Source organism: Arvicola amphibius, chromosome 9, assembly GCF_903992535.2.
Source record: "Arvicola amphibius chromosome 9, mArvAmp1.2, whole genome shotgun sequence".
Taxonomy (NCBI): Eukaryota; Metazoa; Chordata; class Mammalia; order Rodentia; family Cricetidae; genus Arvicola; species Arvicola amphibius.
The window spans coordinates 26,738,668-26,756,234 of NC_052055.2; the positions used below are offsets into that span (position 1 = coordinate 26,738,668).

At 48.3% G+C, this 17,567-nt stretch overlaps 1 protein-coding gene across 1 annotated transcript in view; it reads left to right on the plus strand.

The window, feature by feature from the left end:
- The window catches only part of Tg (thyroglobulin), a 181,321-nt gene that overhangs the window by 147,387 nt on the left and 16,367 nt on the right, over positions 1-17,567 (plus strand). Inside the window, 2 exon segments of the mRNA XM_038341990.1 lie at positions 11,989-12,153; positions 13,228-13,395. Of these exon segments, the coding sequence (XP_038197918.1) occupies positions 11,989-12,153; positions 13,228-13,395 (333 nt within the window).

Here is a 17,567-nt window from a genome sequence, read left to right on the forward strand (position 1 = left end):
AAGTGGAATCAGCTGAAGTGGGGCTTTCCCGCACATGCACACCGAGGTGTGTCAGAGCTTCGGAGGGAGGGACACTCTGAAGGCAGGAGTGAGGGGACAGCTTTTCTGCACCTATTGGGAAACCCTCAGGCTTGAATTAATGCACTCCTGATGCCGGCATCCCTGCAGTTAACGTGGTTGATCGGAGTCATTAGGATTAGGTCATCCGTGTCATTAGGATTCAGCCATGATGTGGCCCTTATCAGAGCCGTGAGACAGAGACCTGGAGGGCAGGCCACAATTGCAGGACTGCTCTAAAGAAGACACGGTGGGCACCGGGACAGTGTCCACAGGTGGTGGTGGTTAGGGAGAAGGTGTGTGTGTGTGTGTGTGTGTGTGTGTGTGTGTGTGTGGCGGAGGGATGGTCATTGAGTCATTACTTCAGGGGTCAGAAGAAGCTAGGGTGAAGGATTTACACTGAAGAAACTACTGCTGGGAACCTGGGGCACATGAGTGGCTGAGGGAGATAGGTACTGGATAGAGAGCACCCAGTCCTGACCTCAGACCTTGTAGGGTCAAGGCCTGTGGGAGAGCAGAGGTCCTGCCGAGGAAAACCATGGTGATTTGCCCCAAAGGGCTCTCCTTCTGCTCTGACAGATCCCTGAGTACTCTTATATGGTTCATCTTCTACCCTCTACCTCAGAAGTGTGCCCACCATCCTCCTCCGATCCACAAAGGTGGCCTGAGCATAGGAACACTGTCATTTTTTCAGGCATATGTTTTGAGATTCGTTCATTCATTCACCAGCCTTGGGCATCACTTGGGTCTTGCCAGGCACTGTGTGCCAGTAAAATGAGACCCTGTCCTCAAGGAGCACCTAGTAAAATGTTCTCCCCAGTTTCTCAAGCCCAGCACAGAATGGATCACATCCTGATGCTGTACACCGGGTGGGACAGGACTGCAAACGTCTATGTCCACTCAGAGCCGACTACACTGAGAAGACATGGATGGTTCTGCCCATCCTTGCCCTTGAGTTTATAACCAAAATAACCGGGGGAACCAGCTAAACACTACAGACTAAAAGCAGAAGTAGGGAGGGAGACAGGAGAAGAACACGGAAGAGTCCTGGGGCCAGCTCTACAATGCACTGAGGTTTAGCAGGATGAGGCCGGATCTCATCCATACAGTGGGGTTTTCATTCAAGGTCATCAATGCATGGAATCGGCACAAAAGCTAAAGATAGGAGGTCGCCTTCCAGGGGACTCAAGCTAAGTGTGTGCTGAGCCAGGCTGAACTGTACTGGCAAATAACAGCAACCTCTCAAGAGGTCACAACTTAGGGTCCCCGAAGGTACTCAGAACCATCTGTGTCACATTTCCAGAGGGCTTCGCAAATTAATTAGCCATCGGTGCCCAGATAAACAGCCACAGGGAGACAGCAAGCTGTCAGCCACGAGTGAGCCAAGGATCACTCCGTGAAGTGGGATGGTGTGGTCTACCCTTGCTAAGGTGACAAGATGCCTTGTCGAGAGTCAGTTGCCAGAGTCACCAGCTGGAGCTGGCAGCCTCCCAACTAGAGCAATTCAAAGCTCGTTTCTCCAGCTTTAGTTCTCCTGGAGGTTTCTGGCTCAGGGGAAGATACGCTGTGAGGCAATTTGATGTTCCATGTCAGGGGTATAGGATTATCAGCAGGTCCCAAGTCTGGGGAGTTTAGGTTTGTTTCCCTTCTTCCCACATAAACATTGAGAATAACGGATGTTGGGGAAATCAACCTCAGGAGCCGGGAAGTATCCCTTAAGTAGAAAGAATCAGGTACCAGTGTCCTAGGTTTCACAGTTCAAAAGTACTTGATGCCTTTCCTGCTTCTGTGGACACCCTGCCTCCTGTAGGTATATCATCCTCCTGGGCTACTCAGAGCTCACCTGGTCCTTGTAGATCTCAGAGCTCCTCCACCTAGAGGCGTAAGCTCCCTCTTGGACACACCTGGGAGTTGATTTTGCAATGTAGGAGTCAATATCAAAAGATAGAGTCCAGATAGCTAACAGCTGGACTGTATGACCTTGTGCAGATTCCCAAGTCTCTCGCAGAGCCTAATACCTAATACTTCTAGCTCATGAAGACGTATAGGGAAATATACATAAATGTTCTAATGTGGCGCTAAACCATGAAGGCCCTCTTTTTTGTGGACTCTTGAAAGGCTAAAGTGGATCTGATACATGGGCACCAAAGGCCGTGAGTCAGTGTGGCCACTGTACCTGCCCTGAGGAGGTGACCCACAAGTATCCACTGAAAGAATAAAGAAAGGAGACAGTGTCTGGGGGTGGGGGGCGCCACCTTACCCTGCCCTTCCCATGTAGGGGCAGATAGGCTGCATCCTGCCTTGACTTAGAGTTAGAGAAGCGGTCTGGGGGGAGATCTGAATTCACCCACTGCAGCAGAACCTGCAAGTGTCATTAGGCTCTGTTTCTGCAGGAAGTTTCCTGGGACTACAGCTCCTCAGCTAAAGTAAAAAAGCAGAAGCCCCACTGCATGGGCCCCTCTCTGCTCAGGAGAGCTGCACAATTACCCTGACTCATTAGAGCCTGTTCTTCTGTCCTTGCTCAATGAAACCCACTAATATGGCTCCAGAGCCTGTGTGGTTCTCAGCCCTGTAAAGGTAGTTTACTGACTTCTAGATGTGCTAGCTTGCAAGCTGCCATCTTTCTTAGATCCAACTCAGACGCTTATCTGTTAAATACTTGTGATAGAGCCTCTGTGGGCTAGTACAAGGCAGAGCTATGGGGAGACAAGGCTGCCACGTGCTCCATCCTCTTAGGGTTAACCTTGAGTGGAACAGGGGGACAGAAAAGGCTGGGATGGTGGGGTCTCTGGTGCACAGAGACCTCAGAGGAAGCATCTGGAAAGGCTTTGATGACTAATGTTGACCAAAGTCTGGTATTCAGGGGATCATTAAAAAAATGTGAGAATTCGGTCCAGCTAGACATTCAACAGGCTCATAGAATGTGTTTTTGTACCTCTTTCTCAATTCCTTTTTCTTGTGGGATGACTTGAGTTTTGTCTTGTCTGGAGTTGATGATGATGTCAGTACTGGCCACTGAGAGTTGTCTTGCTTCTTTCACTCATTCTCTGTCCCTCTCAAATCTACTAAAGCAGGCTAATGAGTAAGCCCCTCTCTGTCCTCTTCTTTCCACGCTCTTCCTGTTCTTATTGTCCTGGGCCCTTTGGGACTACTCATCAGGTTCTCATGGATGATGCCATGTGGCATTAGGCAGGATGCAGGATGGAAGGCATGGTGGCGTCTGTCTGCAGCTCAACAATGTCAGAGGGTATAGAATACATTGTATAGCGTAATCTATACCTGTCCAAAGACAAATGACTTGCTGACATGCTTGCTACTATTAACAGAGCATAACCAGCCCCTGGTAGCCGTGTCCTCCTGGCTCCCCAGTTTTCTCCAGCATCTCCTTACCATTTGACTAGTCACTTCCTCACTTTTGATCATGCACCCACAGCCAAAACCTGAGGGTGATCTCTCAGGATATTCATAGTTAGTCATAAACTGTTTCCATAGGTAACTCAGCTAATATGTACATGGAAACTGAAAAGAGCGGTATTTCTTAAAAGATGTTGATACTTATATGCTCTGGAACTTTCATCCAGGGCTTCAGTGGTTATCTTTGGGTATCCCATTCAAGAGAGGAGGACACCAGGGAGGAAATAGATTGTTTCTAAACAGGAGTCTTGAAAATGTCTTTTTTTTTTTTTTGAAATCTTACATTCCACTCATCCTTGTGTCTTCAGGGAAAGCCCGGAGATCCTCTGAGCTCTGCTGAAGAACAAAGCTGTTACAATGTCTTCCCATAAAAAGGACATTGGGGTGGGGGAGTGCTGAGGGTGGCTGGACCCCACAGAGGACATTTTTCAAGGGTGCCTCGTAAGATCAGTCAGCATTGCTGCAGGCCTGGGACAGGTGCGTGCAATCAGTGTGGTACAGCATCTGTACCCTATGTGACCAGAGCGAGCAGATACGCATGGGGAGGGGAAGAGGTGGGAGATTGAAGAAGCAAGTAAAAAAAAAAAAAAAAAGAAAAGAAAAGAAAAAGAAAAGCTGCCTTCCCCCAGATCTCAAAAGACCTTGAGGCCTTAATCATATTCTGCTGATTCGGATTCCCTGGGGCATCTTTGTGCCGAAGCTACTAGAATTAGCCCCATAATAGAGCAGCTCCCAGCAGCAGCAAAGACCTGTGCTGGGATCTGGAAACAGCTGGCTGCCCACCTGGTGATAAAGCCACTGTCCCAGCCTTGTCACCTCTCCGCCACATCACCTCATCTCATGAACAGCCGCCCCAAAGTAACTGGCCAGCTACCTCTGGGCATTCTGAACAGCACAAAAGGAGCCTGAGGTCTCTTTTTGGTGGCTTTCATTGAAATCCCACCTCATGCTCTCCCACGATGCCTTCCCAGGTCTGCTTGTTCCACTTACTTCCTCATGACAAGATTTTATTGGCAGAGGAAGAGCAAGTACAAGATTGGCGTTGATGTCATTTAAGTCACTGCCTCCCGGTTAGAGCCAACTGTGTAAAAGCACCAGGCAAGGTCAGCTCAGCAAGCAGTGATTCGCGACTGATTGGACCAGCAGTGGGAGGCTGTGGAAATAGCCTCAACGGAGGTGAAACTCCAACCCTAAAGGCCTCTGGTCCACTAGAGCAGTAATTCTAGTTCAGCCTTCCTAATGCTGTGACCTTTTAATACAGTTTCTCACGCTGTGGTGACCCCCAAGGATAAAATTATTTTCATTGCTACTTCTTAGCTGTAATTTTGCTACTGTTAGGAGCTGTGATATAGATATCTGTGTTTTCCCTTTGGTCTTAGGTGACCCCTGTGAAAGGGTCCTTCAACCCCAAAGGGTTCACAACCCACAGGTTAAGAACCACTAGACTGGAGTTTATTCTGCCATTTTAAAATTCTAGTTTCAGTATCAGTAAGTTTAGTGGACGTTTATATGGAGAGTGTTTAGTGGGTTATACCATCTTTCCATATCTGTGATTTAATTTGATTTCACAGGGGCTCTCTAAAACATTGCTTAGAGTATCTAGAAAAGTTGGTACTCTTTACTGGAAACTTTCTACACATAAACTCTTTCATGCTGCCTCAAAAAGTTCCTCCTAACAAATATATAAGGAAAGTATTTTCTCACCCGTAATTTAAATCCAAGAAAGCTGCAGCCCAGGGATTTTAGATAGCTTTCCTACCGTTGTGTAGCTGATCTGTGAGTGCTGGACTTGAGTTTGGGCTGGTGACCTAATACTCCACACCTCAGTGTCTCTCCTGTGACATTGCTACATATCCACTTGACAAATGAGGAAACTATTACCCAAGGAAAGAAGCTAAGTGCTGTTGTGAGCAGAATTTTGCAAGAGTCCCCAACCTGAAAGCCCATTTTCCGACTAGTCTTCCTATGTCTCTTCAAAATAACAATAATTTGTACTTGCGTTCATCTGAAAGGGTTGAAGGACATGATAGGAAATAGACCCCAAACATGGAGCTGCAGAAGTATGCGTGTTCTTCTTGTAGAAGTGCGTCAGAACCGGGGCAAGAGACTCCATTTGAAGTAAGGATCTGTTTGAGTGGAGAGCTCAGAGGCTGTCAGTTCCCTCATCCTGGTGGCGGTTGGGCTCAGACCATGGGACGAGGAAGTGGGCTCTGTCAGGAAAGTGCCAAACCCATCTGTCTGAAAAGACTATGGGGACAGCAGGTATCAAACAGGCACGGGAACCACAGGTTGCAATTCAATGGGTCAAAGGACAGTTGGCCCTCGAGAATGAAGACGCAGACTCCACCTCAGCTATCATTAAGGTAACATTTTTCAAGTGTACCTAAGTCTGGAAAGTCAGTCATTTTTAACTACCGTGCCCTTAAATGGTTTCTGACAGTCAGAAGGTGATGGAGCTAATTAAACATGACACATGTGACGGATAGAAAAACGTGTTTGTCAAGTCTTTGAGACCTGGAGAAAAACATGATAGGTGGACACCCCGTACCAGAGGGCGAGAGCCCAGACTAGTCCTGTCTGCTTCCAATATGAGGTTTGCTGTTGGAGCCTGTCCTCTCACCCAGACCCTCCTCCTCAGGGACTTGTGTTCCATCTCATCACGTGTTTCCCTGTGAAGCGTCCTTCAGGGACCTTAGCCATACTATTTACTTGTTGATTTGGTCATGTGGCAAATGTTAGTGACTGCTGTCCCCTTGGCCAGGATCAGTCAAACTATAGCTTGGAATCAGTTTTTAAATGTGATCTAAATGCTTGTCTAATTGCAACTGCAATGATAATTCATGAAGACAGTGACACTGTTCTTGAAATTGTAAGGAGCTGGTGGTGTAGCTCCACAACTGGCTCAAGTGAATATAGGGTTTGGAGAACTGGCAACATTGAAATACCCTCGCAATCCAGGGAGGGGCACGGGTAATAGAGGTGAAGTGTTGGAACAGAATGTCTATGAATCTCACCTGGATTCTGCCATCTACTGGGGCAGGGTGTTGTCATGGAAAAGCACACTGGAATCAGAATCCTTGATATCAGCCTCTTCTACTGGGTACCAGCAAGCTATCAAACCTCGTTGACACTCTACCTATGTCTACAGAAATGCTAGGATGAAGTAGACACACACAGAACAGCATTAAAATAAGTAGTGTGTGTTCCTCTTCTAAGCCTACTCTAGCATACTGAGAATCGGCTCTATAGTTGGTGGGTCTGTACTGTGCAGAATGCAGAGAGGTTGTAAACATTGGACAGGATACTTGTTGCGTACCTGTGGACAATGTGTGTAGCTGAGGCCTGTCCCACTTCTGCAGACGTGACACCTCATTTTCAGAACCCTGTGTGAAACTCACCTCCATCAGGCACTCCCAACCCCCATGGGAGAAGAAAGATCACATACCACCCTGTTCTCTGTCTACCCTCGTGAGCCTCTTCCTTATTGACTGCCACCAGCCTGCCACTTATGAGTGGAGAATGAAATCTGGTGATGTGATGCGCTGCACTAGGCTGGGGCTGTTCTCAGAGGGCAGCAGTAGAGCGTGGGGGAAACTAAAAGCTTTATAGTTTTGACTGTTATTACCAGCCTCAAGATCTCATATACCTCACCTCCTCATTCAGGACTGTGGTTTCTCCATCTGTAAAATGGGGGTGGGAGGTGGGAAGGTTGATAATAGGTAGAGGGCTGTTGTGGAGATCACCAGATAAAAACATACATAAATTAAGAGCCCCAGCTCTTAAGAGAGCGCATGTGAAGACTGAATGCCTTTCACTTTCCCTGTAAGTGCATGTGTGCATGTGTGCATGTGTGCCAACCTATGTACACATACACATCAGTCACCTTCAAATTCTACCTACAAAAAGCACCCCTTGGTTGTGACTTGCACTTAACTCCTGTTAGGAGGGCCAAAGTAGACCCCTCCCATCCAGTAGGCCAAGGATACTAAGCAAGAGCAAACCACACCTTGGCTCTTCCCACCCCAGTTCTATAGTTTCTGCTAACTAAAACCAAGAACCAGCAATTTCAATGAAGAAGAGAAGTGAGCTGTGACCCTATAGGGTGTAGTTTCAAGATGAAAGTTGTACTATCTGTTGTCATCACTTGTGTTAGGATTTGCCAAAACTGTGCTTCAGACTTCCGGAAAACTCACAGGCTCAGGGATCAAGCAAAGAGATGACTTGGGGCTAAAGGCATGCAAGAGAACATTAGCACAGACTTGGATGGCAACCATTTTTAAAGTCTCTTTGCTGGAGTTTCTAGGTCTGTCTCTAGGTTCTCCTTGTCTCTCAGAAGCATGCTCTGATGCCAACGTCCATTGGACTCAGTGGCAGGCTTAGACTTGGATGGATTTCCAGAAAAAGAAGGGTACAGAGCAGGGAACCTGCACTCTGGCTCTGCTCTCCATCCAGAATCCCTGCACCACAGCCTGGGCTGGGCTCCTGCCTAGCTGTTCCTAACTCCTCCAACAATGAAGAGGTCAAGCTACACCCTCTCCTTTGCCCCAGTTCACTTCTGCCCTACATGCCTATATGGAAATGGTGATGAACATATGGCTGTAGCCAGTGATGGAAAAATCACTTCCCTACTCTGCCCTCAGTTAGTCCACACTCTGGAGGCACTCATAATCAATCATTGCTCAAGGGCCTGCTTAATGCGTGCTCAAACTACTTCAGCCTGACCATGGACAAATGCTGGCAGTGATACTTAACAATAATCTGTCCAAAAGCTCCTATGGACTTCCTATAGTTGTTGAAGCATGCCCTGTATCCTAGAGTTCACATCCTCAAGGTGATGCCTCTCACCTGGCTGTTATTGTTTCCTGACCTTACTTCTCAGCATCTTCAATGCAGATTCCTCTCATCCTAAAAAGCCCAGCTGTATCCCCATCCTTCTGTGTGTTGGCTCCCACCTGTAATACATATAGAGCTCTTTACAGGGATGCTGGGGTCTAGAGACCACAGCTGTGTTGTCTTTGACAATTCCCAACCTATCTGCCATCCTTCCCACCCCCTTTACACTCATTTTCTCCCATCAAAGTCAGTCCTCTCAAGTTCCGCCTCTCCTCTGTAGGCATACAGGTGCCCCACACCAGCTTCTTGGAGTTCTCAATGCAAAAGAATTCTAGGATTTTTTTCTGATTGCAATCACAGAGGTCTTGTCTTGAGGTCACTCTGATGTGTAGACTGCTAAGCACAGTCTGTACTTTGAAAAACTATGCATCTGATCACTTCTTGGGGACTTAAGGCATAAGACTCTACATAAAAATCAGACGGAGTCAAAATATACTTAGGCTGATCCCTCTTAAGTAGCTGAGTGGTTGAATTCACTGTAGTCCATAACTCAGTGGGAGCTGGGGGTGAGGGTACTCCTCAGGGTGCTGCATTGCAGTGGGGCTGTGGAGTTGTATTTCTGCTTCCTCCAGCAGGAATAATACGTGGGAAGAGACACCAATGGTTAATACCACTCCCAATGCTAACTAGCATTCCCTGTCACCGAGAGCCAATTACTGCTGTGGGGTGTCTTGTATCTTCTTTGGTACTGTTGATCCCCTTCCATGAGAAGACAGGGGAGCTTACAAATCAGCAGGCAACACTGAAACCAAAACCTCAGTCTGTCTGTTTCTATAGGCAGGGCCTTTCTAGTGGGTGTTGTTGGCCCCACCTTCTCATGGAGATAGGCAGGGACCAACGGCCACAGATAACCTGCTGATGCATGGCCCATAGAGCGTGGAACGCTGGGTGGCTGCCTGGGATGGACCTCACGTCTGTCCCTTCCCAGCTATGAGACAGGAGGTGCACAGCTTCACTTCTTCCCGCTGCCTGGCACCTCTAGAATCAGGATTCGTGGGTTGTGCTGAAGATGGAGCAAAGCTAGCCATTGCCCTCCTCTTGTATTTGTTGTCTGTCCCTGAGCTGAGCCCACCATAGCCCATGCAAGCCCGGGTGCTCACTGTTGAGGAGGTGGCTGTGGGCTTCCTGCCTTCTCCTTCCCTGCGGACTTCCTACCTCACAGTGAGGATACAGGAGCACTGGAGAGTGGTGGAGAACTGGGGAGCGTGGGGACGCTAGAAAGAAAGTAGAGCAGGCCTCTGGGGGACTCCTTTCCTGCCTTCCTGCATAAGAACATTGACCCCTAAACCCGTCTCTCTGAATGTGGCCAACAGCGGGGGCTGACTGAGAAGCAAAGGACAATGGCTCTGGGCTCTGATTCTTCTGCATGGACGGGCTCTGTGGGAGCCTTCTCAGCTTGGTCGATCACCTTCCTGGACCTGGGGGGAGTTGGGAGGACCTTGGTCTTAGCATAGAGTGGGGAACCCTGATGGCTCCTTGGCCTTGAGAGGGAGGGAGGGGAGGTATGGGTGGAGGGAAGGGGAGGGAAGGGGGAGAAGGAGGGGAGGGAAGGGGGAGGAGGAGGGGAGGGAGGGGGGAGGAGGAGGGAAGGAGATGGAAATTTTTAAATATAAAAAAAATAAACCATGAGAAAAAAAAAAAAAAAAGAACATTGACCCCTAAGGCAGAGCCTTCGGGGTATACCTGGGGTAGCAAGACTGTCACAGAAAATAAAATTGTGCCTCTGTTGCCTTACCAGCTAATGACTTCTTCAAGGAAGGCCTGACAGGGAGTCCTCGTGGGGCACACACTAAAGTCACAATTTCAGGATGACTCAATCAGAGTGACAGAGTTGGAGTTCCCGCCTGATCCCTTTCCCTCTAAGCTCAGGCTTATTTTTCCCAGCTCTGCTCAGCAGGGACCACCACTTCTGAGTCCTAACAAACGCCCCCCAATGAGGGCAGCTTGTTTAACTGCTAATTTTCCACCAAGAACACGGTTTCCTTCAGAAAGACTGATTACAACAGAAAGAGAGAGGAAAGTTTTCTAAGCTATCTCACAGTGTCAGCGAAGCCCACGCCTTTACCCACTTCCTCCCCATATCAAGAACCCCAGCTATTTATAGCTGGCAAAAAAAAAAAAAATAAAATAAAACTGAAAACATCAGAGACCCACCCTGAAATCCTCATGCCTTCAGGCATTACCATAGGCAAAGCTGGGCACACTTGGCATCACCTCCCACCCCCACGCTTTGCAGTGCAGAATGCGGGGCCGCAGCGGGAACACTTCTGGTGGGAGTGCCATTCCGTTACAAGAACATATCCAGGAGTTTCTCAGAAAAGCTGACCACTTGGTGTTACAGAAATAAATTGAGGGTGTAAGACTCACACTCAAAATAAGTTGCCAACTGTGGTTCATTGCCAAGATCACTGCCCACCTGGTCCTGGCTGGCTGCATGTTTGATCTGTATGTACTGCTGTTGATTCTCATGATGAGCCTGGTAAATTCTCTCTTGTTTATAGATGATGATGCTCAGAGGATCTGGTCTGCACATCTTGCAGGAGGTAGCAGCAGGCAGAGTTTAGTATATAAAGCACAGAACCCCCTTCTGCTGTCTTACACCATCTCGGGTCTGCAGTCCAAGCTCTCTGGCCTTATCTGTACAGTTCAGAGATGTTGGGAAGGGCTCTGGTCATCAGTCTATGTATAGCTACTGGGTTTACAGTCCTCCTCCCGCTCATCCTGTGGACTTTCTTGTTCCTTCAATGAGTTCCTCACTTCTGGCTTGGCCTCAGGCTCTGGTCACAGGTCCCTCCAAGACCTAACAACTAGACGTCAATATGGAATAGGTATAACACTCTCCCATCAAGACCTAACAACTAGACGTCAATATGGAATAGGTATAACACTCTCCCATCAAGACCTAACAACTAGACGTCAATATGGAATAGGTATAGCACTCTCCCATCAAGAGCCTCCAGGTATGTGTGAGAGTCTGCCTCACAGTGACTGAGCACTTGACCACTGTGCTCAAGTTCCTGATGTGCCTCTTATTAGCAGTGGGGTTCTCAGAGAGGCTGAAAAATTGTGTTAGGAAAATAATCCAAAGGGTGCAGGACTCACATTAGGGAGCCTGCAGAGGTTCATTGCCAAGATCACTGAGTCGAGGCTCTCTTGTCTGGTTGCATATGTGACCAGGCACCCATTTTTCTGTACCTCTGATATCTCTTCTGTTACATGAAATGATGGTGTCTTCTGGGGGGAGGAAGGGGAAGGATCTATTTTCATATTCAGCTACATCTTAGAGTCGGGAAACCTTGCTGCTTAAGGAGCTCCCTGGGGGTAGAGGTGGATGCAGTTGTAGCTTTCAGCATTCTTTTACCAGAAGCTCTTCTGGTCTCTGTTCAGAACCATCATCCTTTGCCTCTGTATACTTCTTCGGCTGCACAGTGAGCCTGGAGATGAACTTATCTGGTATCCTCATTTCACAGATAAGGAAAGCAAGTTTTTCACACAGCATGCTGCTACATGCTGGTCATCCCTGACACCCATACATGTTATGTCTCCAAGGATCTGAGGGTCCCCAGCCTAACTAGCAGCCAAAGCCACGCAGACTGTCAGCCCAACCCCCATCCTTTCTTCCAGGGAGGTTCCGCACTGTCCCCAGCTGCAGTCATCAGCCCAGACAGGGCCCGACAGCAAGCTATGGCCTTGGCAAAGGAGGTTGGATGCCCTACCTCCTCGGTCCAAGAAGTGGTGTCCTGCCTCCGCCAAAAACCTGCCAACATCCTCAATGATGCTCAGACCAAGGTAGGCACTGGTGTGCATGCAAGGTGGGGAGGGACAATCTCTTGTCTTTACAAAGGGAAGATCAAGTTCTAACAAGGAGATGCAATGATCCTTGCCACCCAAGCTACACATCCAGTGGATGACCAACTAAAGATGAATTTGTCTCCTGAGTCCCAGTCCATGTAGGAGCTGCAGACTGTGATGAAAGACACAAGGCTACTGATGGGAAACAGATTTCTATCATTTGGATGTTTTATGTACAGAATGGGAACTATGATGGACACCTAGAGTTGAGAGATGAAATGCTATCACTTGAGAAGGAGAAAACCCCATGCTAGGACCAAACAAGCACAATGTCAGGTTATAGCCCCTTGGACAGACAGCTGGGCCTCCCTTTCTACCTGGAAAGACCTTGTTCTCAGCCTGGGTCTCTGGCTGCCCCTTACACTGGTAAAGGAGACATGAGCAGGCTTGGTCCTCATATCCTCAGAAGTGTGAGTTTGGACCCTGAGACCTGAACCAAGTCTTGTCCTCAGCCTCACCTATGTGGGCTGTGCTGGCTAGTGTCATTCATTAGAGCCTTTGACTTTTCTTTAAGGCCTTCCCCTTATTCCTATTCATCCTGCAATCCTCTAGTTATTCATCAGACGGGCTCTATGAGGGTCTCAGGGAGGCCAAGCATTGCTGAGGGGGGGGGGGGACTTGCTGCCCGGCCACTGGCATTGCCACAGGCTGTCCTTCTTGCCTGTTGTCACGTTTGTTTTACCCTTGCTTTCTATTAGAGCTCCCTGGATTTAGAGCATGAACATTTGTGATTAAGATCCCATTAAGCAAGGCAATCTACTAGTTATATAATGGACAGTCACTTTGAGGCACTGTGAGGCAGAATTATGGGGCTCTGAAGGGAGAGAAGGACACGGTCCCATCTTTCAGAGTTCCCGTCACAGAGGTCTTTTGGGTCCCTGTCCCTGTTCAGAACCATTAGCTCTTTGCTACAAGAGTCAGCTTCAGCTGCATAGCCAAGACTGGGATTGCCCCTTTTTAGAAAGGAAAGTATGATGCAGGCAAGTAATGGCCTTCTTCCTCACCCTGCAGCTCCTGGCTGTTAGTGGCCCTTTCCACTACTGGGGCCCTGTTGTCGATGGCCAGTACCTACGTGAAGTTCCAGCCAGAGCGTTGAAGAGGCCTCTGCCAGTGAAGGTGGATCTACTCATAGGGGGTTCTCAGGACGACGGAATTATCAACAGGGCAAAGGCTGTGAAGGTAGGTGAAGGGAGGCAGGGTGGGGGCACCATACCCTTCTGCTGGGTCAAGAGCGTCTGACTGACTTACATCTCTGGCTAGCAGAGGACTGTTAGCCAACGCTGCAGAAGCCTGGAGGTAATCATGGCAGAAGCTGGCTTCAGAACTAAGAATTTACCAAAGGTGACTAATATTGATATGCCCATAAACGGCAGCTGGGAATCAATCACTGTGAAGAGCTTAGAGCAGAAGCTAACCTGGGTGTTCCCAGCCTCAGGGGCATTTCGTCGCGAGCCAAAGCACTGCTCTCTCACGATGTGTGTACAAGGACGTTTATCACAGCATTAATTATTGTAGCAAAAAAAAAAATCGGGGAGAAATCCAGATGCCCCTTGACAGGGAAATGATTGGCTAAATTAAGATACACTCTCACTTCTAAATATTATGCAGCTGTTAAAAGCACGAGCCTGATCTCTCTGCTGGCTTGAGGGATGCCTCTGATGGACGGCAAAGGAGAAAACGGAGATGTAGAGAGACATGGAGTTGAGTTAGCACTCTTGTTTAAGAAGCGAGTATATGCATGTATGTAAATGTACATATTTGTGTATTTCTGCATGAAAGGATCATGGTGTGAACAGATAGAACCAAGCAGTTAACATTGGCTGCCACAGGAAGGGTGAAACAGAATAGCTTAATCTCCGTGGCTGCCTTCTCCACATAATGAGTTACATGGATTATAACCTTTTCCTTGCAATCTCACATACAATGCTTCCTTGTGAGAGAGGACATGTGATCTTTGGGCAGGAGACCCCATCCTCATGCTGCTGGATCTGAAAATGTGTGCTGAACACTCATCCCATCTCTCTGTCATGAAAGAGAGGAAGGCTACTTTCAGAGTCTCAGCTTAGGGTTCATCTAAGACAGGGAGCATGGGGTGGGGGTGAGGGCCACCCTGGCAGGTGCTTCCTACACCACCTCCAAGCTATAGAAGTTCCCCCAACTAGTGATGGAATTCGCCAGGCTTCCTGCTAGTCAATTTGGATTGTTGATGGGTCAGAGCACAGCCCAGTTCACGATTCTCCATTATGCTTGCCAATCATAAGAAGGCTGCTAGGCTGTGTGGCTGCCCTGGGCTTGCCCTTACTAGCCCCGGCTCAGTGGTGTTTGGGGAACTTCCTGTCATTGCTGTCAGACTACAGGGCCAGAATCCTTCCTCGATGCTGCATTTTGATTCAGGGCGAAGTTCCCTTTGTTCAGTCATAAAGGAACACAGTGACATACGACAGGAGGCTCACCACAAAACCAGCACTGCTGGGAAGGTATGGCCTTGGAGGTGGCCAAAGCAGGGAACTCAGTGTACATGTCTGTGCTTCTCCAGTTCTACCCCATAGGGAGCTAGGTCTTGGTACACTGCCCATTGGTCACCCAGTTCCTTCTATCTGAGCTCTTGTGTCAACTTAGGACCTTGTGTCTGATGAGCACACCAAGGCACTGCTTACCTAGAGGACGGGGATGGCAGAAGCAGTGGTTGATGGGAAGTCAGAGTTCAGCTCTGCATCTCAGTCCCTTTTGAGTGGGAAGTGTACACCTCCAGCCCAGCTGTCCGTTCAACAACCCCTAACCCCTGCTTGACCCCAGACTGCTGCCAGAGACAAGAGACTGCTAAACATCTCAATTTGGATGCCTACAGCCCCTCATCTTTAGCTCACAGTGGTCCCCACTCAAATCCGCATATCCACCACAATCCTCAGTGCACCCCTGCTTTCAGGCTTAGCAATGGTAGATTCACCTTATCTTCTCTTATTCTATAAGCCAAGCCCGTCTCTGGCAGTCAGAGCTGTGTCCCGACAGTGGCTCCAGAAACTTGTTTGATGGGATCTAAATTTATTCCTTGCTATGCCCTGCCTGGTCACCTTGCATGACCAGAGCAGTTCCATGTCTTCAGTCTTCCTTAGTTAATGCTAAGGGGTGTGATATATGCTGTCCCCTCTCCTAGAATGTCCTCAGCTTTCATGGGCCTCATTTCATCTGGGGTCGCTTCTGAGACCCTAAAGCCAGGAAATCACTGCATCACATAGGTTGCATGGCATGAGTATCTGTGCCCCTGAGAGCAGACTAGCCATTTACACTGTGCCAGATGTGGGGCCAGTTAGGGTAGTCCTCACTACCAATTGTATCCTACTCTCTAAGAGGTAATGATCAGATCTGAACATAGAGAATCAACACGACACACATCTGGGAACGGCTCTATGCATGCTGTCTAGAGAAGTGGGCATCATGTCCCTGAAGGTAAGAAAGAGCTAGGGTGGGGTCTATTGCCCATAGTGGCACTGCCAGCTCAGTGACAAATGAACAAAGACTGACCAGAACCCTTCCCTTAGCATTCTGCCAGCAGAACAGGGGGAAAGTCCTGGATGTCTTTTGTCTGTAGTTGGAAGCATGTACATTTCCCCAGAACCAGAGACTTAGTTTCCCTATCTGTAAATTGGGAGACAATTCATAGAGATCCTGCTGAATATTCCCAGAGAACTCAAACCTACTCCACTGTCCAGAAAATAGTTGGACCTGACAAAACGATAGCTATTTTTATGCTGAATTCGTTAATAGAATAGTTAATGACACTGGTCCCTAGAAGAAATACAAAAGACTTACAGCCACTGAACCATCTGCCCTCAGGTCAGTTTTCCAAATCACAGCAGAAGTAAACGTACATACTAAAACAGACACACACACACACACACACACACACACACACACACACACACACACACTTTCTCCTCATAGCAACCTACAGAAACGCCTGCTGTAGCCCAACCCACAAACACACACAGTCCAGGGAGGGATAGGTGCCTCCTAGCCCTCATTCAGCCCCTCAGCCTAGCTACCAAATGCACTCAGACCAAAGAGGGTGGGTAGGTAGGGTTTCATCAAATCAAAATTCCCTCACCCTTGCCACCCAGGCCACCAGGGTCCACCCAATGAGTCCTCATAACACTCAGAGACATACCTGCAGAGCATGGGGGCTGCATAGATGCCTGGCAAGGTGGGAAGCCTCCGTTTGCTCAAAGCGATCTCATTTCTGAAGTCGAAGCATTCTATTGAAATTCTTCATTGGTCTCTGAGATGGGGAATTATCCCCCCCCCTTCCTCCTTCTCCTCCTGACTGCTGAAGTTGACAGTCTGTCTGCATTAACCAAGACTACATTTGCATTAGCAGAAGCAGACTTGTTCCAAGATGCACGGTGCCGCTTCCCCTCAGAGCATCTCCAAGGAAGGCAAGAAAAATCCAAAGCTTAGTGTAGCCGACGTGCCCTGGGCTTGGCTGGGAGTTGGCCTCATTCAGGAGCAGGTGCAGTGGGGCCTGTGAAGGGGGGGCTGTCTGAGAGTTGGAAAGCTGCACCTGGCAGCCAAGTCGCTGGCATGAGCCCCAGTGCAGCAGTATCGAATCCTTGGTGGCAGCTCATAGTAATAGGCGGATGCAGGAATCCTCCGTGTGTGTGTGTGTGTGTGTGTGTGTATGTGTGTGTGTGTGTGTGTGTGAGAGAGAGAGAGAGAGAGAGAGAGAGAGAGAGAGAGAGAGAGAGAGAGAGAGAGAGAGAGAGATTTCTTGGAAAGATGTCCCAAATCCTCATACTAGGTCTGGACCTAGACAGACACAGGATGTGAATTAGAATAATGGGTCATGATTCCTGGTTTTGACCACGTGGCTTAGACAAGTTGTTTAGCCAGTCAGAGCTGTGGCTATTGCAGCTTCCAAGTAGCACAGTGAGCCCTGCCTGCTTTCTGCATATCTAAGAATGGAGACAGCTCTCTACAGAGAGGGACTCTGTGGGGGTTCCAGCTCTATGGATGCCCTAGCTAAGAATCTGTAACCCTTCCATTCCTACTTGAGTCTCAGACCCTCAAAGCTCGACACCCCATATCTTCCCATCTAATGCTTTGGAGGCTCTCCCTAAAGGTAGAACATGTGGACTTAACCCCCAAATATACAATATTTTATAACTGTTAATACAAATATGAGTGCCAAACAAGCTAGAATTGTTCTATCGTCATCTCAGCCCTGGCGTCCTATTTCCTCTTATAACTTGGAAAGAAGCTAATAGAATATTTTGTGTGTGTCTAAACATGTGATAGACACTTGGCACTGATCCTGCCCCATCTGATAGAAGGCCAGCTTTTGGCTCTTAGCTCTC